General features: G+C 41.1%; 1 protein-coding gene across 4 annotated transcripts in view; it reads right to left on the reverse strand.

Annotated features, from left to right (window-relative positions):
* Window positions 1-25012, reverse strand: part of EPC1 (enhancer of polycomb homolog 1) — a 109304-nt gene that overhangs the window by 59529 nt on the left and 24763 nt on the right. For 2 of the 4 annotated variants that reach the window (XM_024253948.3, XM_054522138.2), the window contains exon 1: window positions 17691-18223. The exons of the other annotated variants lie outside the window; for them this stretch is intronic. In XM_024253948.3, the coding sequence (XP_024109716.1) occupies window positions 17691-17843 (153 nt within the window). In that variant the 5' untranslated portion in view covers window positions 17844-18223. Of the gene's footprint in view, window positions 1-17690; window positions 18224-25012 lie in introns of those variants that run through there. 4 annotated transcript variants of the gene reach the window in all.

Consider the following 25012-nt stretch of genomic DNA (forward strand, 5'->3'; position numbering starts at 1 on the left):
CACATGAATAAATTAACGATAAGCCAATCCAGTCATTTGTTAAAAAAATTACAGAGGCATTAAGCTCCAATGCTAGAGGTACTTGGAGCTTAGAGTCATGTGGTGAGACTATAACCAAATAACTACATAAATAAAATGGAAATTTACAGCAGTAATTGCCATGAAAGATGATATTATGAGAGCCTGTGACAGTCCTGTCATAATGAGTGGATACCTAGGGAAGTGACCTTGAGCTGAGATCTGAAGGATCCGTGGGAGATTACTAAACCAACCCACAGGGGAATGGTGTTTCAGTGCATGAGAATAAAGGAGAAATGATTCTGTGGCTGAAGTGAATTTGAAGGCTTTGGAGGTACTAAAAGACATAGGAGCCAGATTACATAAAGCCTAGTATATAATGCCACTTCGAAAACAATGGGAACTCTTCACAGGTTTTTAGTGAGAGTGACACAATGAGATTCGTTTTTCAAAGGGCCACTGGTTGTATTAATACTGGGGAGGCAGCAATTATAGTCTTGGGAGGACCAATGAGGAAGCTACTTAAATTTAGGCAAGAGATGGCAATACCTTGAATTAGGAAAGTAGCAATAGAGACAATAACATCTGAAATATTTGGAACTTATTTTAAACTTTTGCTAGCCTGTCTACACCTTCATTCTAGTTCTCCAATTTCTCCACTGGATTCACAGTCAATCTGAATACATTAAGCTGAGTGGAAGGGCAGCCCACACCCATTTGTTACAGCTAGCTAACAAAAAACAGCATTTACATCACAAGTATGCTTTTCCAACAGCCCCAGCAATCCTTTTAGAAGACACACATGTATTAGGGATGGGTGGTCATCTTGTTTCATGCCACTTTATTTAGTAGTCAAACACACTGGATTATATTCCATTATTTCCCAATTGATAAGGTAGGCTGCTTAGTGAAAAATCCTGCATCCAAATCTTAAAAATTGCAGATTTTATCCAAATTTAAGATTCCAGAAAGGATTTAAGGTAGTTAGGCCCCCAAATAAAGGAGCATTATTACAGGTATTAATTGGTTTCTTGCTAGTGATATAAAGTACTACGCATCCTTGAGAAATAGTTTTAGATATGAACAAGAATTAAGGTTCAACTAAGAAATTTTATGGGAAAAACCCCCCCAGTCATAAAAATATAAAGGCCAGAAAAAAAGCATCTCCAAAAAAGCGGAACAAAATGTTTGTTTCATCACTACAAAAGTTAGAATGTCTGATCTCATGTGTATTGTACAAAATCACAGTGTAAAAGTTCAAACTAAGATGAAATAAAACTTAATGAATGCTTTAAAATAGTGTAGAGAAAATTCCAAGACAAATGAATCAAGGTATATTATTTTTTCTGTATACTTCAGGGTATACAGAAAAAAAGACTGCTATTTTCTTTTAAATTGCATTACAAAGAAACATTCACAAAGGGAAAAAAATCCATACAGAAGTCTGATATTTAGTGTCAAGATTCCATTGTGGTAATTGAAAAGGAAACTTTAATTAACTGGGCATGGTGGTGGGTGCCTGTAATTCCAGCTACTTGGGAGGCTGAGGCAGAAGTGCTTGAACCTGGGAGGTGGAGGTTGCAGTGAGCCAAGATAGCACCATTGCACTCTAGCCTGGGCAAAAACAGCAAAACTCTGTCTCAAAAGAAAAAAAAAAAAGAAAAGAAAACTTTAAGGCAGGTAATATGGTAACTGCAACTAAAATCTTCATTTTCAAAACTTTCAGATTAGAGAGAAGAAATTTTAATATATAAAAGTTTAGAGTAAAATAACTGGTTTTGATTTTACATCATCTATTGTACTTATTTACTTCAAATGAAAAAAAGAAATAGATGACTTCTCCAGAAATTAATATTAGAAGTTGGTTTACACAGTTTTATTAGACTTAGAGAGAGATAACATATAAACTATCCAAAGTAAAAATAAGTTTTTCTGATATTTACAACAGGGACTTTAAAAAGACTACCTCAGACTGTTTTATTTACCATGTGAATTATAAGTCCCTTCAAGATAAGACATGTTTGTAAATTCCACAGTATTTAGCAGTATACTTTGTAAATTAAGTTTGTAAGTGTTTGATGAGTAAGTCATCTCATAAGTCAACACGATGTACAAGTAGCCTAAGCACAGCATTTCACAAAACATTTTGGGGGAGGCCATAACATTTTCTCTGGCTTAAAATTTTGGTTTATTAAAATGTTTCATGTCCTTCCCATAAAGCACAGCTTAAATGTTACTTTATTAGTCTCATTCCAAATGCTCAAAGGCAGAAAAACACAAAACAGGTATCTGATCGCCATTTTAGAATACAAAGTTATCGTTGACTACCTAGATTTTTCCAGAACTATTTAAACACTAATTCGAGAAACACTTGTGCTAGTGCAATATTAAGCCTTTAAGATAAAATAGTTTTTGCTTTCAAAGGGTTTGTTGCAAAGGAAACAATCATAAATGAATCTGTTTTTAAAAAGTGCTGTGATAGGACTGGGAAAGGCTTCATAAAAGTTGACAGCAAACAGGTTTGTTGAACAGATAGAGGAAAGGAAAAGCATTTGGGGTAAAGGGCAGTATAAGTAAAGGCAGAAGTGAGAGACAGCATGGCCCACTGAGAGAGCATGAAGCACAGTATAGTTCAGTTCACTGAGCAGAGGGCTTGTGGTAGCCAGCCTGCAGGATGATTGGTGTTCATACCCTTGGGTAGTCCCCTCCCACAGTGAACAAGGGTTGGTCTGTGTGACCAACAGCACATGGCAGAAGTGATAGTATGTCACTTCTAAGATTGGGTGATAAAAGACTTGCGTGCTCTCTTACTCATTTGGTACACACTCTCTAGAGTCATTTGTTCTGTGAAGACACACAGGTAGTAGAGAGAACTGGGACAGAAGCCTCCAGCCAACAATGTGAGCAAGCCTGGAAGCAGGGCTGCAGCTGACTGCAATCCTGAACAGCTTTTATGCAGACACCGGTCAGAACCACCCAACAGATGTTGCCCCTGGATTCCTGATTCTCATAAAACTGTGAGATTACAAATGTTTGTTGTTTTAAACTGCTACATTTTGGGTAATTAGTTACATGGAAATAGATAAGTAACACATGTTGATACTGGGAGTCCTCACTGCTGTAACAAAACACTGAAATGTTGGATTGGCTTTGGAAACAGACCATGGCTCTTAAGGATAGTTTAGTTAAGAAGCTGTTCTTAAAAAGTCTCATGGTATTTCACAAGGCTACAAGGAGAACAGAAAAGTGAGGTAGATGTTATTGGAAAATACAAGAGGAAGTATCCTTGTTAGGAAGGGGCAGGAGGCTTAGTAACACTGGGACCTTTGGTCATATAAAAACCAGAAATTCTGGCTGGGCGCGGTGGCTCACGCCTGTAACCCCAGCACTTTTGGGAGGCGGATGCGGGTGGATCACAAGGTCAGGAGATCGAGATCATCCTGGCTAACATGGCGAAACCCCCATCTCTACTAAAAATACACTTAGCCGGGAATGGTGGCGTGCACCTGTAGTCCCAGCTACTCAGGAGGCTGAGGCAGGAGAATCGCTTGAACCCGGGAGGTGGAGGTTGCAGTGAGCCGAGATCGCGCCACAGCCTGGGCAACAGTGAGACTTCGTCTCAAAAACAAACAAACAACAACAACAAAATAACCCCACAAAAACCTGGAAATTTTATGTAATGACCTGAGTGATTTAGCTAAGGAGAGTTTCAACTAGAAAGTGCTGCCTTGCTTTTTCTGCTATATACAGCAAAAAAAAAATGAGAGGATATAAATTAAATCAAGACCTCTTAAGGAAGAGCAAGGACTTGATGGTTTTGAAAATTTGCAGTCTCTTCAGATTGCAAACAATGCTAACTAACATTCAGAAATGGATTCCGAGCCAAGATCAAATCCAGGGCACTGCCAGAAAAACACGATCTAAAAACTAAGCCACGGGAGTAACTATAAAATCTTCTGTTAAGAGCTCAGAAATACCAAAGACAGTACCTCAGAATACTACTATGTCAGACAAAAGCCCTGCTAGAATTTTGCACTTCACAGTATATCTCAGTCAGACAATAAGGCTTTAAGAGGAGAAGGGTGTTGTCTCTCAGTAGAAGTTCAAGGTAGTAACGGGCGTATCTCAAATAATTTTGTGCATATGATTTTCAACTAATAGATTGACCCCAAAAGGATTCACAAAAGATGCACAAAGTTTTAAAAAATACTTACATATGGTGAAACACTGCCAGTTTGAACTGAAAGAGACAACAAATGGAAAATGAAGCCTTCAGAGGCCCCAAATTGTGGTAGAAAGCAAGTTAAGAAAACTAGTCAGTTGCAAACAAACGTACTACCTTTCATGGAGAAAGGTGACTGCGGAGAAAGAACCACATGCCCAAAGGGCAAAGCTGAGAGCAGGGGTGAATTACACCTAGGAATTGAGACCCACCCAAGGATTGACTGATTGGATTTCAGAATTGTTACAGACCAGGGATTCCCTTGTGCCTACTGTCTCTTGGCACCCCTCCCCGCACCCCGCTTTGATAGAAATGTTTTATAGAGGTTATCTTAAGCCTGACCCAATACTGTATATTGGGCAAGTGTCTGGAGGAAGGATGAGAACCAGGTAACATATCGCTTTGGCTTTACATGTCAGCAGGAATTGTACTTGAGAAACTGTACTTAAGGAACATCCAAGAAGTCCCAACTGTATCTGAATCTAACTTAGATGAGATTCTAGAGTTTGAGCTGTGATAGGATAAGACTTTTGAATATAACAGCTAAAAAAAAAAAAAAAAAAAAAAAAATCACACTTTATACAGGTATATGCTATTGACTCAAATACCACAAATGGCGACATCAATGAAGTGACTTTCAAACAATAAGAACTCCTGCAGAAGTTCTGAACAAAAAAAGTACAACATCTTCTTACTTTATACACTAGCTGCTTTTCTGGAAAATTTACTGTATATTAAAACTGTACACTTCACATCTAAAATGAAATTAGGTCCTAGACTCAGATAATTTATAAATTGTAATTTTATCTGCTGGAATGTTCTCTGGGATAGTCAAAAGTCATCTTGTGAGACTGTTTTGTAAGGTGGGGTTTATGTCATTACTACGCCCCCTCTTATTTTTAATTAATATCAACAGCATCTCCCAATAACTGACTATCCAAAGCACCCCCATAAATTTCCAGAATGTCTACAGGGTGGGAGAATGATATAGCCCTTGTTGAGAACCACTGCAAAGGAAGGAGAAGTCTGAGATATTCAATACAACCCTTAAAGGTCCATTTTCTGAGCCCTGAAACAACCGTGCTGTACAAAAATCCTTCATTGTGAAGATATTTATACAACTGTGCAGCAGGAATGATAGGTACTCCTTGGAGTTCAAGGGGTCATCACTTTCTACTTAGTGGAGCTGCCCTTCCTTGAGGCTATCATACCACTTCTAACTGCAAGAATGGTCCTCTACAGTTTAGAATATCTAGCAGGAGGGTTATCTCGTATTGTTTGCTCACTTGAGGTTGGCTGGAAAATCCCATCATTCTTTGTAACCATTACCAACAAAGTCCAAGACATAACAGTACCACCCTGGCTCTCATCACCATTCTAATCTCAGTATCTCCTAATCTGTCCCAATCTTCCACCCTTCCCAACTGTCTCAAAATCTTCCACTCTGTTGTCTAGACTAAAGATGTATCAGCAAACTCTTCTTTATATTCATTCTCAACTTCTTTCAGTGTTCCCTCATCTTGCCCTAACTGAAGCCTGGCAGTGTATTCCAGAAACAATATTCCCCATTGCCCTTTCAAGCAGAAGCTGTTTATTTTCCCATATGCCACAGACTTGTGGATGGCATACACACCCACTCTCCTTGCTTCCCATTGCCAGTTCTACCCCATTTCTTCTTTGTTGTCCCTTCAAAAAAACACAACCGCTCAGAAGTTCACAGCATCACTCTCTCCCTAAAGCTGTCATATACACTCTTTAAGTCACAGTCACAGTGCTGTTTTCTCAACTAGCACTCTTCTGGCATCATTTTTAATGACAGAATTTACATGGATAATGATGAAATAGCATGACCTTCTCGCCCACGCTGATCTTTTCCTCTACTCCATCTCAGCCATCACTCCTATGGTTATACTCTAGATTTTGCCTTCACTAATAATTGTGCCACCTCTGAAGTTTAAACTCAAGCATGTCCCTCTTTAGCCACCACCCTCCTGACTTGGTTTCACTCACTCAAGCACTCCCACTGTAACAAATCAATTCTACAGAGCCTTCCATCCCAGTTAAGTCCTACCACTTTTCTACTATTCATCAGCTCCCGGATGTCTTCTTTCCCTGCTTACCCAGCTTAGATTCCATGGTCCATCATGACAATCTATTACCTTTTTTTTTTTTTTTGAGATGGAATTTTGCTCTTATTGTCCAGGCTGGAGCGCAATGGCACGATCTCGGCTCACTGCAACCCCCACCTCCCAGGTTCAAGCAATTTTCCTGCATCAGCCTCTGGAGTAGCAGGGATTACAGGCATCTGCCACCATGTCCAGTTAATTTTTGTTATTTTTAGTAGAGACTGGGTTTCACCATGTTGGCCAGGCTGGTCTCGAACTCCTGAGCTCGTGATCTACCCGCCTCGGCCTCCCAAAGTGCTGGGATTACAGATGTGAGCCACCGTGCCCGGCCTACTACCTAATTTTTAATGCCTTCATCCCTCCTTTCTACTTACTGGCCAAACATTGACCCTTGACAAACCCTATCTACCTACTTTGTGCTGGAACTCAAGTGAATGCTACTGCCCAAGTGAGCTGACTGGTCTCACTTTAAATGATCACAAATATTGAGCCCTCAGCAAGTCTATCAATCCTTTTACATTTTTCTACTAAGTTAGCTTTCCTATACCTACCTCATCTCTGAAGGTTCTCCCTCACTCTTGAGGTGATGACCTCACTCATATCTCATAGAGAAAATACAACCATAGGATAAACTACCTTATCCTGTCATAACCAACTCTTAATGACTGACATGCATCTTTTCTCGTTTATCTGCCTTCCTTTCACAAAGGAAAAAAAAAGTTCCTGTTGTAATTAGTAATATCTCCATTAAATGGATCCAGGAGAGACATAAAATAGTTATTAGGAGTGAAGTCCTCGAGTAGGAGAGAGGATGGGATTATTTCATACTTTTTAAATGAAATAATTCTACTAGTTCTAGTAATTCTTGCTTTTATTTGTAGCTTTAACATTTTAATCTAATTTGATTACCTGGGTTATTTCTATGTCTCTGTTAATTTTTTCCCTAATTATGGGCCATATTTCCCAGCTTCTTTGAATGCCTGATAATTTTTTATTGGATGCTGAACACTGAGCTTTATGTTGCAGGATCTTTTAATATTCCTTTAAACATTTTTGGCCTTTGTTCTGGGGCACAATCAAGTTACTTGAAATTTAGTTTGATTCTTTTGAGGCTAGTGCTCAATCTTCGTTAGAGCAAGTCCAGAACAGTCTTTAGAACTAATCTGGCCTCAGCCTCACTACTGAGACAATAACCCTTCTGAGGGTTCTACTTGATACGCTGTGTATTGAGGCCTTTCCATTCTGGTTAGTGGGAATGTAGCACAATCTCGGCCCTATGAGCTTCCCAAACTGTTCTTTCTTTCCTGTTGCTTTTCCCTAGACTTGGAAGTTCCTCATGGACACAATCAGATCAGTTTTCAGCTAGACACTCGAAGGGACACCCTGTGAATATCTGGAGCTCTTTTTCTGTGCAGCCCTGGTACTCTGCTCCGAAGTCACTTAGGCCTCCCCACACTCTGAATTCTGTTTCCTCAACTGAAGGAGCTGCCACGCCTGTTTGGGATTTCTCCTCCCTGTGCTGCAATCTGAAAATTCTCAAGGCAGTGAAGTGGGTCAATCTAGGGCTCAGCTTCATTTGTTTCTTTCATTTGTGCCTGATGGAACTTTGTAACTAATTTTTAAAAGAAATCATTTGCTGATCTGGGAGCCTCCTCCAGCTACTCCAGCCCTGTTTTTTTCTCTCTTTCATAGCAGAGCTATTCCAAAGAGTTGACTATACTTGCTATGTCCCCTTTTTCATCTTCTATTATTTCTTCTGCTCCAGCTGGGCTTTCCTTCTCACCACTCCACCAAAACATGCCGATGGCACACATCTAATTAAATTACTTTCCCATACTTTCATCTTCTCAGTGGACACAGTTAACCAATGTCTTTCCTTCTTGAGATGCTTTTATTCTAAAAATGAAGAAAATCTTTTCATTAGCTCCTCCTCTGAGTGCCAGAGCACAGCATTCTATGCGATTCATAAGCTGAAGACTCTCAGATTTATAGCACCAACTCATGACTTCCAAATTGTACACTTCTAGCCAAACTGCTCTAATGTATATATTCTCACACATCCAATTAGGACAAAAGAGGCACATTTCAAACTGAACAAGTCCATCCCTTCTACATCCCCCACCCCTAATTGTCCCTTCTCTGTAAGAGGCCCACTCATCTATCCAGCTGCTCAAATTGGAGGTTCATCCTCGGATTCTCTCTCCATCTAGTACATTCAAATCTACCAGCAAGTTCTGTTGGTTCTGGCTCCTCAAAATATATCTCAAATCCATCCATTTCTCTTCATTTCCACTAGTACCAACCCTACTTAAAGCCACCATCATCACTCTTGCCCAGTATGTCTCATTCTCCACATGGTAGCCAGAATAATCTTGAAAAACCATTAAATCAGACCATGTCACTCCCTTAAACTCGCTAATAGCTTACTTCATTTCAACACAGTCAAAACTTCTCATGGTAGCCTAACAATCCCTTCCTGATCTGGATCCCGAGTACATATGTGTCCTCATCTCCTAATCTCCGATCCTCTGCTCACTCTGCTCTGAGTACAATGGCCTCCTGTTGCAGCTCAGGCTCTGTGCATCTGTAGGTCTCTCTGGAATGTTCCTCATGCAGATCTTCCCATGGCTCATTCTCACCACTCAAGTTTCAGGCCACATGTTTCCTAACCACCTACCCAAAGAAAAGTATCCTTCTCCAACTAAAATTCTGTAGTATCTTGTTCCACTGCCACATAAGAACATATGGTGGCATCCTCCTGGAGTTTCAGCTACTCAGGAGGCTGAGGTGGGAGGAGGCTTGAGCCCAGGAGGCTGAGGCTGCAATGAGCCGAGATCACACCACTACACTCCAGCCTGGGCAACAGAGGGAGACCTTGTCTCAAAAAAAAAAAATAAATAAAAATAATAATAATAATAATAATAATAATAAATTCTGGCTGTAATCTCAAATTCTCATGACAATAAAAGTTGTTTTCTGACTACTGCATCCAATTATATCTTTAAATCCTTTAGAGACTGGCTTTTAGAACTTGACCCTTCTTTTTTTTTTTTTTTTTATTATTATTATTATTATTATTATTATTATACTTTAGGCTCTATGGTACATGTGCGCAACGTGCAGGTAAGTTACATATGTATACATGTGCCATGCTGGTGTGCTGCACCCATTAACTCGTCATCTAGCATTAGGTATATCTCCTAATGCTATCCCTCCCCCCTCCCCCCACCCCACAACAGTCCCCGAAGTGTGATGTTCCCCTTCCTGTGTCCATGTGTTCTCATTGTTCAATTCTCACCTATGAGTGAGAATATGCGGTGTTTGGTTTTTTGTTCTTGCGATAGTTTACTGAGAATGATGATTTCCAATTTCATCCATGTCCCTACAAAGGACGTGAACTCATCATTTTTTATGGCTGCATAGTATTCCATGGTGTATATGTGCCACATTTTCTTAATCCAGTCTATCATTGTTGGACATTTGGGTTGGTTCCAAGTCTTTGCTATTGTGAATAATGCCGCAATAAACATACGTGTGCATGTGTCTTTATAGCAGCATGATTTATAGTCCTTTGGGTATATACCCAGTAATGGGATGGCTGGGAACTTGACCCTTCTTAAATTGGAACCAACTATCCATGCACCTTTACTTCCATGCAAATTATGTTTACATAATATGCAAATGAGATTAACTCAAGATTTAATGACTATTCTCTAAACACATAAAATTCTTTTGGAAACAGATTTAAATATAATGGCAACAGAATATTCTCATTACAACAGGAAACTACCATAGGCCTACTGCATCTTACAGTCAAAACCTGGGGCATGTGGAAGCAGAGGTAGAGGCTAGAGTAAGGCTTTAAGTCTAGTAACTCCTAGTTTGATGCTTTTTCCTATTAATAATTACCTAAATTAGCTGGACATGGTGGCACACACCTGTAGTCCCAGCTACTCAGGAGGCTGAGGCACGAGAATCACTTGAATCCGGGAGGTGGAGGTGGCAATGAGCCGAGATCATGCCACTGCACTCCAGCCTGGGTGAAAGAGTGCACTGTTACTCTGTCTCAATAATAATAATAACAACAACCTAAGTTAAAATACATAGTTTTTCACAATCATATCATACAACTCTCTAAGGACACAAAATACATCTAACACTTTTATGTCAGACAATCCCAAATACAAAATATAATGTTAAGTATCTTCTGAGAACAAAAAGCAAGGCCATTCTAAAAATTCTATTAGTGTTTGGTAATAATGAAATTCATCTGTATGTGGTTTTACATACACTGCCTTATTCACTCCTCAGAGCTATTTTGTAAGGTAGCTCAGAAGACTTAAGAAATGCAGAGACTAAAGTTCTTTCAGTGATGTTAAGTGACTTGTCAATGGATACAAAATCAAGGTAGGAAAAGTTTCCTTAGGATACACAATTGCTATTTGGATACTCAGAGGATATACAATTGCTACATTATCAAAACAGTTCATCCCAATATATAAAAAGATTAGAACCTATATTAAATCATTCACAGGACATTTTAAACCTCAGGTCATGTTTGCCCCTAGATTCACTCTAAGGTCACAACCAATTTCTTCAGTCAGTACTTGCTATACTGAGGGAAATTCAACCAAAACGATTTGCTTAAATAATCTGCTTTGCAATTCAGCAAGTGATTATCACAACACATATCCAAAAACTGAACCAAAACTTTAAAGATAACCTCCATTACAACAAATACTTGAGAGAGGGCTTTATCTTTTAAAGAACTGATTGTATCTGCATTGATCAAAGCCACACCTCAGATAACATATTACAGTAGATGTAATAAATACAGCCAAGTTTGCTTTTGTTTTTCATATACCTATTACAGCAGGGTTGGTAGATGGAATTCACTTCATGTATTTAAAGGTGCAAAGTTGAGTGTCCACTATACTTAAAATACTGTAAGAACTCAAAATCACCAGCTATTATTACAGGATTTAATAAACCTAATCAAGAAAGATTTGCTGCAGTTTATAAATGTGTTGAAGCCAACAGTTAGCATCAATAAATTAAAAGCAATTATCTCGCCTATAATCTCAGCACTTTGGGAGACCAAGGTGGGTGGATCACTTGAGCCCAGGAATTTGAGAACAGCCCGGGCAACATGGTGCATCTCTAAAAAAAAAAAAATACAAAAAATTAGGCGGGGTGGTGTGTACCTGTAGTCTCAGCTACTTGTAAGGCTGAGGTGAGAGGACTGCTTGAGCTAGGGAGGTTGAGGCTGCAGCTGCAGTGAGCTATGATCGTGTCACTGCTCTCCAGCCTGGGTGGCAGAGCAAGACTTTGACTCAAAAAAAAAAAAGCAATTCTAGCAAGTTGTTTAAAACATTTGAATTCCTTGTCTTCTCATTGATTTCTCATAATTTGGTTTGTTCTTATCAAAAAGTTATTATATCAACGCAAGTCACACTTTACTGTTCCAAAAGTCTACTTTAAAAGTAAAATACATACTCTACTTCTGTCTCTGAAAGTATGTCATACTTTCATTATCACTTTTGCCCTTAGACACACTCAATTCATTTTATTCCTGAATTACAATATAAAATTCTCATTTCCTTGTGCATTCTCTTCTTCTAAGAAGTACAATCACAAATGATACGATTAATTCCGTGGTATTATTGCTCCCTTAAAATGCTATCTTCTGCTTTTAACTAACTGCTGTTAACAATTAAGCATCCTTAACTTTTCAAGAAAACTGAGTAATAAATGAAATCAGAAATCACATCTTTATATACATAAAAAGAACTCTTGCCATTACTAAGTGCTTTAAAACATGGACACGTCTCTCTCTCTCTGTGTGTGTGTGTGTGTGTGTATAGATTCTATGTTTCTACCATTACTACCAGTACATACCATGACATAGTAGAACGCAAAATATAAAACTAAAACCCAGCCATTTTTAACAGGATTGGTTGGTATATTTAATCCTGCCCACACATTCATGAACCTTTATGCAGAACTTTTTCTCTCGTTTACAAAATTTAAGCTACACTGCAGACAGTACTTTTAAGTCCTATTAACAGAAAAAATGTAATTCAGTACAAATGCCATTGCTGATCATGAAAAGCACCCACAAAATGCCATTAGATACATAAACACATTCAAATGGTATACTGAAACAAAAGTTAACACTAACATTTCAGGTGAGTAGGCATGTAAGTGTTCAAAAGGTCCCTTCTGTATTCAAGAATCCTTAGTCTCTTCCTGGACTGCCTGTCCTTTTTCAATTATCCTCTTTCGACTAAGTCTATTTAGTAACTGACAAACTGAGATAAAACCAAAATGACTCAGTTTGAAATTTATGGAACAGCTGATCTTAACCCTGGGCTTTCTGCCCCAGCCCATTACCAATACTTTGAGAAATTGATGACAAGTGTGAACCTTCTCCCTAGAAAAATATATTCTAACATTTTGTAGGCATATGGTGGGAATTCATCACTTCCAGAATTATTTCCACATAACCCTCAGAACCCTAGCTTAGCAACTTTATGCAAAAATATCTTTGGACAGTATAGAAAGCTGAAACATTTTATTATTAATTCTCTTTGATTTTATCCGAAGTAATTGTAATCTAATGCAAAAATCCCCATACTCTCAATTATTTTCTAATTCAAACTATCTGTAATTAGTTTGTTAAACTTTGCCTCTACTATAATTGAGATTTCATGTATTTCTCTTCACTTCCAAGACAGTGGAGGAGAAATCTAGATTGATCTTTACAGTTCCAGATAAAGGGACTAAAAATATTGGTTTAAAATATTAAAGGTTAAAGAAGGAGACTCTTGGTTTCTTTCAAAGTGATTTAAATTTAAACTAGGTTTTTATTACCAAGTTTTGGAAATGTAGTAACCATTTTTTTCTCATATCAAGGATATGTACATATTTCCCATTTCCCCATAATTAAAAACAAACAACTCCCATCCACTTCTTATAAATAGTTCTTAACTTGGGCTTAGTAACAATGTATATTGTGCCACTAATACAGAAAAGGTGGGAGTATATAGACTATCCTGTCCTGTTAGAATCCTATAGAACCAAGGTGCTGGATTATGGTGGTTAGATCCTACTTGTAACAGTTTCAAAGGTGACTGTAGGGTAGTATCAATGTGAAAACATCATTAACATCTTAATTACACCAAATATCCTACCCAAACCAGTCTAGGTAACAGGAGAGGAAAGGTTAAGTTGCCACCCCTTCATAAATAGAACAATGCACCCTAGACAACCCAATGAAAAGTTAAACTACTATGGAACAGTAGCTCCATTTTGCTAAACCTCATTTTAAAATCGACTTTTTAAAAGTGATGTTTCCATAACAACATAAAGCTCCAATTTTAATCAAATGAGTCAATTTTAATAAAAAGATGTGATAGTATTAATCCATTTGGTAAGTTTAACCTTTCAATAGAATGTGAAGCCGTAGCACAAGATTTAAGATTATAAAGATAATTAAATTATAATCTTTAAGTTAACATTGTAAAATATTCATAATAGGACATATGCCCCGCACCAACCAAGCACTTGTTTAAACTTTTATCTTTTTTTAAACCCCAAAGGGACTCAATTATCTCAGAGCTGAAAGTCTATTATTTCGCTGTGATTTAAGTCACATCTGTACTTCATCAAATATAGTTTTCATCATCCGTTACTTTATTTTTATTTTTAATTAAATTATTTTTTCTGAAACAGAGTTTCGCTCTTGTTGCACAGGTTGTGAGTGCAGTGGGGCGATCTCAGCTCTCTGCAACTTCCGTCTCCCGGGTTCAAGTGATTCTCCTACCTCAGCCTCCTGAATAGCTGGGATTACAGGCAGCTGCCATCACGGCTGGCTAATTTTTGTATTTTTAGTAGAGACAGGGTTTCACCATGTTTGCCAGGCTGGTCTCGAACTCCTGACCTCAGGTGATCCACCCGCCTCGGCCTCCCAAAGTGCTGGGATTACAGGCGTGAGCCACAGCATCCTGCCAATCTGTTACTTTCAGACTTAGCAAATTTCGATGCATTACATTCTGCGAATTCGCATTTAATCTCTAACATCTTTGACCCAGTCAAATCCTTCAATTTATCACAATCTGAAGTTACTTTTTCAGTACTAAAACAATAATTTAAAAATAGATAAATTCAGTAACATTTTTTGCCTCCAGATTATTTTTGGGAGGGGGGGTGTAAGGGCTTCTACTTAAAGTTGTTTCTTAAAACGTCTGCCTCGTTAGGCCCTTGTGTGCAGCTCATAGTATTAAAACTGGTTAAATGGGAATACACAAATAATACTTATTTTCCCAATGTTAAAAGACCTGGATTTCTGTCAAGTATATCCAGAAACAACATAACAATTACTAGGTGTATTTCACATGACAATTCTGCAGATTATTTTGATCAATAAAATGCTTTAATGAGGTGGTGTATAAAAAAACTGTCCTCACCTTTCAGGACCAACATAGGACTACAACATACTTTTTTTTCTAAGACAGTCAATTCAAGTTCTAGGTTACAGTGACCTAAGAAGATAACAAATAACTAATGTGTCAGTTAAAGGCCGAAGTTTGCTTTAACCCTTCCTCTTTATTAGAAGTACAAAATGCTTCCGCAAATCATCAAAAAGTTTGTTTTTCTACGGTGAATCCAGAATTCAATTACCTTTATGTTTAATATACCTTTTCAACACTGCATAACACACTACTTTCAATATTATGATTTACACAGCCTACCACTAACAGCATGAACCACAGGACTGTAAAGCAGCTTGCTTACCGGGTACTTTTTACATTCTTCCATTAGGTTCAGTATCTATTCTTCAGGTCTTATGCTTCTCTCCTCATACATAGCTTTAGTTGGATGTGAAGTGAAAAATTCTAAACAGATAATGGGAAAAGGCAATCTGAAGAAAAAAAAATCCCTGTGTTTCAAAATTAGGGACTCCACATGTTACAAACTATTGATAGCCACTGCAGTATAAAATGTCAAAATTGGCCGGGCGCGGTGGCTCATGCCTGTAATCCCAGCACTTTGGGAGGCCGAGGCGGGCGGATCACCTGAGGTCAGGAGTTCAAAACCAGCCTGGTCAACATGGCAAAACCCCGTCTCTATTAAAACTACAAAAATTGGCCGGGCGCGGTGGCAAGTGCCTATAATCCCAGCTACTGGGGAGGCTGAGGAAGGAGAATCACTTAAACTCGGGAGGCGGAGGGTTGCAGTGAGCCGAGGTGGTGCCACTGCACTCCGGCCTGGGCAACAGGGTGAGACTTCATCTCAGAAAAGAAAAGAAAAAAAAAATCTAAATTATTTCAGCGAATAAAAATTACCCGTAAAATTTAACAAGCACTGATACTTCATTGAGCTCAGCTCTGACTTTAGGTTGTAACTCTTGGGACTGTCCAAAGTATTCACAGAAGCAAGACTTAACTAAAGTCTAAAGTGTACTGTAGTACTGTCTTGCTTTAATCAAGGCTTTCCCCTTCCTTGGCTGCTAAACAAGAACTACAAATTAATTTCCAGGGCAAGGTAAAACCAACACCCCACTACTTTAAAGTATTATCTGTAAAACTTATAAACAGAAATAAAAATAAAACCAAAAGACAAGATTCTGCAGTCACAAGTACTTTAATTTTTAAAAACAAATCACTTATTAAAAAATAAACAAATAGCACCATGCTACTCTAAAGGTGATACAAGTAAAATAAATTAAGAGGTAGTGTCTCATAAGACAATGTGCTGAAAGTCAGTGCCCAACTAGACAATCTCAGCTACTACATACACTTGGCTTATCTGTAAAGTTAGATTTAAGACACTACTCTCAAAAGTAACATTCCACTGTCACAGCTATTTTACTTTAAAAGGTTAAACAACCCAAAGAGTTTAAACAGTTTTATTTCCAAAAATAACATTACAGAGCATAATTTCTACATTAAAAATTCTTACAGTACCAAGAGAAGTATTACAGTACAATTTTCCACAACAAAATTGTAGCACACAAATCCACGCGACTCCTGGACTTCCTTGAACTGTCAATACACTGCACCCTGTTTAAATGGCTGTACCTGAAAACCAAGGTATGCAATTCCTTAGGATTAGAAGTCATCAAGTTATACTGTCAAGGATCTGGGGGAAATGAGAGGAAGATTCTATTATCCTGGTGTCCGAACCCAACTTCCACAACAAGGTAAAGCCACAGCGATGGTAAAATGTCTATTAGTTGTCAACAGTCATTTACATGCTGAAACCCATCCAATTTAGACATCTCAATATTAAGATTTCTGTGAATCAAGTCACTTAGTTTTAGTTCGGTTTTGAATAAGAAAGGATCCTCCTTCGAAATTTAGATCTGTTAACAGTTACTTAAATTGGGTCTTTTCTCCCCCTATGTTGAGATACCAGAAAGCAGGAGAACTTAAATTTATTTTACAAATAGGTAAGGTTACAGGCTTCGGAAGAGAGAGGTACTCCAAACAAATCTGCAAGATATTCGCAAGGATCACAGAAAAAGTCAGGGATAGCGGTTATTATCCTCCGACCAACTAGCTCTGGAGAGGGATGGATGCAAACGTCCCAGAAAGAGGACACTGAGAGTTAAGTCTCATCTTCTAGAAAAGTAAGTCGTCCAGGCAAACACGCTGCACCCTCGACATTTCCTTGCAGAGGGGGGAGAAAAGCCTCATAGAGCCGCAGGCAACATGACACGCCCCTCTGAGGCTCCACGTGGGGGCTGCACTGAGCCCAACAAGCTTCCCAGGCCATGGGGCAATCAAATTCCCAACAAGCTTCCCAGGCCATGGGGCAATCAAATTCCCCGACTGTGCACAGAACCTGCGCTCCCGGCCCGGGCAGCGGCGCGCGGGCCGCAGTGGCCCTAGAGCGCCACCCAGCGGCCCACGGAGAGGCCTGCAGGCGGGTCCTCCACGGCTCCCGACTCGCCGCACCCCCACAGCCACCCAGCCCGTTCCCCTCTCCGGATGCACAAGGCCCAACCCAAGAACTAAGACACAAAATGGCTGCCGGCAGCTTCGTCACGTGACCCCTTTGTGCCTTTCGGGCCCCCGAACTCCACGGGACCCGGGTACAAGTGGCCGGGGTCAGCGGGTGGCCTTACAAGGGGCCCCGCCGGGCCGCGGCGGCCGGGGGTCGAGGCCGGGGGAGGCGGGGTATAGGCCCGGCCGGCTACTGAGAGTCGGCGGCGAAGAGAAGATGGCGGCCATTTTGTGTGGGTTTGCTGCTCCGCCGCCGCCGCAGGCAGCAGAGAGAGCGGGCCTGACGGTGGGTCGGACAGGGGAGTTAACACGTACCGACTCCTCTTCCTTCTCCATTCCGGTGGGCATCTGCGGCACGGCCCTGTTTATCGAGGCGTATTCGTGCAGGTCGGGCAGATCCTCACAGCGGAAAACCGGCAGCGGCTTCGAGGCGTCTAGCGCCCGCGCCCGAAACGACAGTTTACTCATCTCAGGCGCAGCAGATACCTCTCCGCTCTGGGGAAACGGCCCCGGCCAGCGGGATCATGGAGAACCGGGGGTTCGGTCCCCACTCGCCAACCGCTGCCGGGGACTTGAGGGGCGGAGCGCAGAGCCCGCCGTCCGGGCAATAACACCAGCCGGGAGGGTGGGAGGCTGTGCCGCTCCGCTCCTCTCTCGCTCGCTCTCTTCAATACGCCATGGCCAACATGGCGGACATTAAAACTCCACTGTGCGCTCTTCAGCCAACCCCAGCCATTCCCCACACTGCATCGCGCAGCGGCGCGGGCACGCGGGCGGGGGGAGGGAGCGCGGGCTCGAGGCCGGCGCCGGCACGGAGCGCGCGTCCCGCCAACCCCCGGCACCCGCCGGCCTCGCTTCCCGCGCCTGGTTGCTCGGGCCCCCGCCCTTCGCGGGTCCAGGGGCGGACAGGGTGGACTGGGCGCTCGGACACCGGGCGCCGGCTCTTGGGTAGTGCTCTGCGGCAGCGCACACGCTCACTTTCTCACGCTTGCTCCCTCCCGGCGCCGCTTTCTCACGGGCGAACAAGTTGCGGGAAAACTCTCTCCACCAGCACGCCGGCGTTTGGAAAGGCAGCTGGGGAGAGTGGCAGGCGGGGCTTGGGCCCCGGGCACCTGGGGCTCGGAGGGCTCGGACCTCTGGGGGGTGCTCGCCAGCGGCCGCCCCCGCGGGGCTTCGGATGGGCGCTCCAGAGGCGCCGCGCGCCGCCGTCTGCCGCTGGGGGCGAACGCACAGCCTAGTTCCCGCGGCGCCTTAGGTCTTTACGATAAAAATACAAACTGAATTAGGGGCAGATGCTACTTTGAGTAAACTTTTATCAGCAGTTATTTTTATGTCCTAATGCAACTTTGGATTATAATATTTTATAGGCACTGCATCAAGTCACTGATCCGTTTCCCACGCATTGGGCTTAATATAAATGATAGGTATCCTATTCTACAAAGTAGATTTTTTTAAATCCTGCATTTTTATCTACACATATTTACTTTTTAAATAGTAACTGAAGCAAAGGAAATTATTACCCAGCACTGTAACATTTAAAAGCAAGATCTGCTTCAGAATTTAAAGCCAGTTCTTTATATCTAGCTCATGATTTTGTACTCAAACTGCGGCTTCATCATAGCCGTGGGTTCACACTTTTATCATTTGTCCTCTGAAAAACTTTGTAACATTGAATCATATAAAGACCTGTCGTACTCCCGCCAAACAAACAAAAAGCTGAATTATTAGATTTAGATGGATATGATAAATGGGTGGCATCGGTTTATATTACACATGAAAATGGGTATCCTGAGATCTCTTCGTTGTTGTTGTTGTTGTTGTTGTTGTTTTTTAATAGGGAAGATTGTTGGGGTGGGCTTAATAAATTGGCAGCCAAATTTCAATTCGAGTTTCAATTTGTATCTTGGTGCACAATTTTGTATCTTTTGCAACAAGATACAAAAATGTTTTGTGAGTCTGCTTTTCTCCCTGGGGGCTACATAGTAAAAGTAATCACGCTCCTTAAATACTGGGCTTGATATGAGCTGTCACTAGCTTAGGGCACACAGGCGAACTGCTAGCCTCCAGGCTGGTTTAGCCAGCTCCCGTGGGGTAGGGAGAAAACAGGGCGGATTGCAGTTCTCCAAAATTATTCTAAAACTCCGATATTGGCAGCTCACTTAAATGAGGCAGAAGGACGTTCACCCGCATTTCCCATACAGAGACCGTGCATTTATCCATTCAATGAGTATTGAGTGTGTGTATTGAGCCCTCATAGCCTTCCAAGTCAGCTTGGCACCCACAGGGCTCCTGGAGGAGCTTACACAGTGGGGAGAAGGACCCGCGAATGGCAACTGCCACACGGCGAGCTAAGTTATGGTGAAAGCCCAGGCCGCTGTGGGAAGGGGCAAGAGTGGCGCCCAACCCAGGAGAGTAGCTCTAATGAAGTAGCAAGGGAAGACTCTTTGGAAGAGATGATATCTGGGTAAAATTATGTAGGATAAGTGTGGGTTAACTTTGCAAAAAAAGTAAAAATGAAGGGGAGAAAGGTATTTTAAGACAACGGCAGCGACGTGTCCACAGGCTGAGTCATTAGATAGCAGTCACTTTCTGGGAGCCTCAAGAATTGCCAACTTCACAGTGGAATGACACCTGTTTAGCCAGGTTTAACAGTTCCGAAAATACTGGCTGAATATTATTCTAACAGCCCTCTCCAGCCTACAACATTAGGTTCCTGAAAGTCCTAGCAGTAGAATTCATGATTGAGGAGCCTAAGATTTTAAGAACAAAATAGAGTAAGTCAAGAGTGAACCAAGGAAATGAATTATTTCTACCCTCTTTAAAATAACAGTAAACAAAAAAATAACTATTTCCTCATCCTGTATTAGTAATAATGGGTGGAGTACAAAAAATTTCTTATTCTCTAGAAAGTCTAAAATCACCCTCCATGGCAAATTCAGAGATAAGCTTACAGATTCAGCTTGCCTTTTGGCAGATAATATTATATGCCTGCTAAGAGACACCTTTTTCTCAACATTCCTTTATCCATCTCCTCAATGCTGTGGATTTCCAATGCTCAGGTCCTTCTGGGTTCCCAAGGACTCAAAGGCTGGAGTCCCAAGCCTCTTTTATAAAATTAAAACAAACAAACAAAAAAAACCATTTTTTGAAATTGTTGTTTTTTAGAGACAGTGTCTCTATCTCCCAGGCCTGAGTTCAGTGTTGTTATCGTGGCTTACTGCAGCCTTGAACTCCTGGGCTCAAGTGATCCTCCTGCCTCAGCCATCAGTAGCTGGGACTAAAGGTACATGCCACCATACCCTGCTAATTTCTAAATTTTTTCTAAAGACAGGGCCTCCCTCTGTTGCCCAGGCTGCTCCTGAGCTCCTGACCTCAAGCAGTCCTCCCACCTCGGCCTCCTAAAGTGCTGGGATTACAGGTGTGAGCCACTGCGTTCGGACCCATGCCTCTTTCTTATGCAGTTCACTTTTCTTCACCTTAAGGGACAGGAAGGCAGCAGTAAAGGTTCAGGCTTAGTTTTCCCTAGATACTTTTATCTGTCCAAAAGATTCCTTGAAAAAATGGTTAATCCTGTACTTTCACTTTAACAATTCTTGTCTGTTCTCAACTTAAAATTCCTTCTTTTTCTAAGTATCCCCAACAAAAGTGATGTGAAATTCTCGATGTTGCAAACAATGTATGCTAGGGCAAAGCTGAATACCCTAACGGCAGAGGGAAACTCTTGTTTGGGAAGGGATTTGGAGTATTTAAGATAGTTTGATGTCACAAATATGTATTGGATAACCAGGTAACACACAGTACTGTCATTGTAGGGGATACAAATAAAACACTGGCAAATGGATACCCAGTTACCCAAGTGGCAAGGCAGTATAATGAAATGCAGTGGCTATGGGAGTTCAGAAAAGAGAGTAGTAGGTCCCATATGGGTTGATCAGACAGCATGGAGAAGCAGCATGCGATCTGATTCTGAAGGATGGCTAAGTTTCCAACTGCTCATGGGAATGAAATGCTATTATAGAAGAAAGAACATTCATGGGGGAGCGCAACTGTATGAACAAAAGGGTGAGAGGCGGCAACTGTCAGGTATGATTGAGGATGAGAGGTTTATTTGGCCGGAGTTCAGTAGGAGACCCCAACAACAATCCAATTAGGAGGTAAAACTGGTAAGAACTTGGGTGGATGGAGTAGGAGTAGAAAGTAAAGAGACATGAGTTTTCATGGTAATAATCATTACATATAATAGCACAAAAAATGTGATTTCTGTTCCAAATACAGAATTTCTACTTAACAAAAACTTAGAATATGCCAAAGGCAACTGCTCTGACACTGCATTCTGTGGTAACTAATACATTTGAAATACAGCTCTAAATAGTAGTTTATGTTCGGTATGTATCCAAGTCTTATGACTTCTTCTTTGAAGTTGTTTCTGGGATTTACTTCCCGATTTCCACTTCCATTGCCTTAAACATAGTCCCAACTTTGATCACTTCACCCCTAGAAACAGCCTCCCATTCATCCTTTATTTATTCAGTCCATCCTTTATTTACTCATTCCCTCAATAAACCTTTTTAAAGCTCTCACTTTATAGGAAACTGTGCTGGTACTCTTCTGTTGGTGGCTAGTGGTAACCAAAAGTGGAAGCAGAGGCTGTGGGTCCCTGGGGCCTCACAATGCATGTCACCAAGTCAGTGTGCCAAAAACTCTACTTCATTCTGTATCCTCCCTTCCCTAAGTCATATCTTTATAACTGCTCTTTGTTTTGCCCATTAGATAAAGCCAAATTTTGGAGTGTTTGGTTGTTAAGACCTCCTATAATTTTGCCCCACTCTGTCCAACATCGTTTGTCATTATTGCTTAAGACAAGCTTTTCACTCTAGCTAGCAGTCTCATCACCATCTTCAAAAATCAGCATGTCGGCTGGGTGCGGTGGCTCATGCCTATAATCCCAGTACTTTGGGAGGCCGAGGAGAGTGGATCACCTGGGGTCAGGAGTTCGCGACCAGACTGGCCAACATGATGAAACCCTATCTCTACTAAAAATACAAAAAATTAGCCGGGCATGGTGGTGCACGCCTGTAATCCCAGCTACTCAGGAGGCTGAGGCAGGAGAATCACTTTAACCCGGGAGGCGGAGGTTGCAGTGAGCCGAGATTGCGCCATTGCACTCCAGGCTGGGCAATAAGAGCGAAACTCCATCTTAAAAAAAGAAAAAAAAAAATCAGCGTGTCTTTCCTGCCTCCAGGTTTTTATTCATTCTTTTGATTATTTATTTATTTATTTTATTTTGAGAGATGGAGTCTTGCTCTGTTGCCCAGGCTGGAGTGCAGTGGCGTGATCTCGGCTCACTGCAACCTCCACCTCCTGGATTCAAGTGATTCTCCTACCTCAGCTTCACAAGTAGCTGGGATTACAAGCATGTGCCATCACGCCCGGCTAATTTTTGTATTTTTTTTTAGTAAGGACAGGGTTTCACCGTATGTTGGCCAGGCTGATCTCAAACTCCTGATCTCAGGTGATCCACCCGCCTCGTCCTCCCAAAGTGCTGGGATGACAGACGTGAACCATCATGCCCAGCCTTATTGATTTTTTTTTTTTTTTTTTTTTTTTGAGATGGAGTCTCGCTCTGTCGCCCAGGCTGGAGTGCAGTGGCACGATCTTGGCTCACTGCAACCTCCGCCTCCCAGGTTCACGCCATTCTTCTGCCTCAGCCTCCTGAGTAGCTGGGACTACAGGCACCTGCCACCACGCCCGGCTAATTTTTTTTTTTATTTTTAGTAGAGATGGGGTTTCACTGTGTTAGCCTGGATGGTCTCTATCTCCTGACCTCATGATCCACCCACCTCAGCTTCCCAAAGTGCTGGGATTACAGGCGTGAGCCACTGCGCCTGGCCCAGCCATATTGATTCTTTTCAGTCTGTCCTCCCTGTCCTGCCTCAGACTGTCTACCAAAATCCTATTTCACAGGAATGTTTCGAATACTAAGTAAAACAAACCATGTAAAGCACTTAGAATCATCCCTGGCCTACAGTGAACCCTCAATAGATGTAAGATATTGTTATTATCCTTCAAAATCCAACTCAAATATCACCTCCCCCATGAAACATTGACTACTTAAACTCTCTGGGCCCTAATTTCCTAATCTGAAGCATCGGTGAGCAGTTAGGTAAATGCAAAATAAGCCTACCCCAGTCTTTCTCATCTCTGAGCTCCTATTATGCTTTCAGTCAACAGGAAGAATAGCTACCATTTATGGAACACCTAGTATGTACCAGGTGATGCAGAAATACTTTAAATGCGTTGTCTCAATTTTCATGACAGCCCTGTTAGGTATGTCCTGTTGGGTTTAGAGAGGTTGTGTGAGTGGCTTATGGCCACGAAGCTGGTAAAAGGCAGTGCTGAGTATCCCTAGTGTCTATCCGGCCAGACACAGTGGCTCACACCTGTAATCCCAGCACTTTGGGAGGCCGAAGCGGATGGATTACCTGAGGTGAGGAGTACAAGACCAGCCTGACCAACATGGAGAAACCCTGTCTCTACTAAAAATATAAAATTAGCTGGGCGTGGTGGTGCATGCCCGTAATCCCAGCTACTCAGGAGGCTGAGGCAGAAGAATACCTTGAACCCAGGAGGCGAAGGTTGCAGTGAGCCAAGATCGTGCCATCGCACTCCAACCTGGGCAACAAGAGCACAACTTCATCTCAAAAAAAAAAAAAAAAAAAAAGCAAAAAAAGAAATTCCTGGTATCTGATTCCAGAGTGCAGTCCCAGATTGAAGTGAAATGCGGAGAGAACTAGAATTGAAGACAGAGATGTTTAAGAGGGTTGGTAATGAAGGGCAAAGAGAAAGAGAAAGGGGTAGCTATTTGAAGTCAAGGGTTTCATTGTTTTTGAAAGTAGGAGAGATGTGGGCATGTTTGTATACTAAAAGCAAAGTATCATTTAAATGGGTTAATTTTAGGGCTGTCTTTTTCTGAAGCAGGCAGGAAGGAATGACAGCCAGAATGGACAGTGATGCAAAGAGTTAAACTCTCTTTGATGGGACAACAAGATTAAAAATCATAATACTAGTTTTGGTAGCAGGAGTCCGGATTCCTCATTTCTTCAAGCATTCAACAAATATTTATTGAATGTTTACTAAGAGCTAAGGGAAAACAGTTTGTGTTGGAGAAACAATAATAAACAAGATATGGTCTCTATATCCTCACAGGACTAATAATAAAGTGAGGTACTGTATTTGTATTTAATTGGGAAAATGTGAAATTAATGTTTTTAAACTGTGTAAATGCACAGTGATCTCTACATTAAAAAGTGATGTAGTGCAATAATTTAAAGCATTCTGCAAAAGTATGAATACTGAATACATTATCACTTGAAGTAATCATTTCTAATCATTTCTCTTAACTTCCTGCTTTTTACTTTCATAATAAGCTACATAAAGAAATGACTGCAAACAATTCTTCCACCATAACATTTAGGTAAACAAACACTGGAAGCCCTTTATGGTATGTTGTTTTTTTCGTCTAGGAAACGTTGGAAAGAAAATATTACAGTTGTCTTTCAATATATTTACTAAGGTGTCACAGAAACAATATCTGAACTACTGATTTCCTTACTGAGTAATTTGTGCATGGAGTTCTG

Source organism: Pongo abelii, chromosome 8 (genome assembly GCF_028885655.2).
Source record: "Pongo abelii isolate AG06213 chromosome 8, NHGRI_mPonAbe1-v2.0_pri, whole genome shotgun sequence".
In the NCBI taxonomy this organism is placed as follows: domain Eukaryota; kingdom Metazoa; phylum Chordata; class Mammalia; order Primates; family Hominidae; genus Pongo; species Pongo abelii.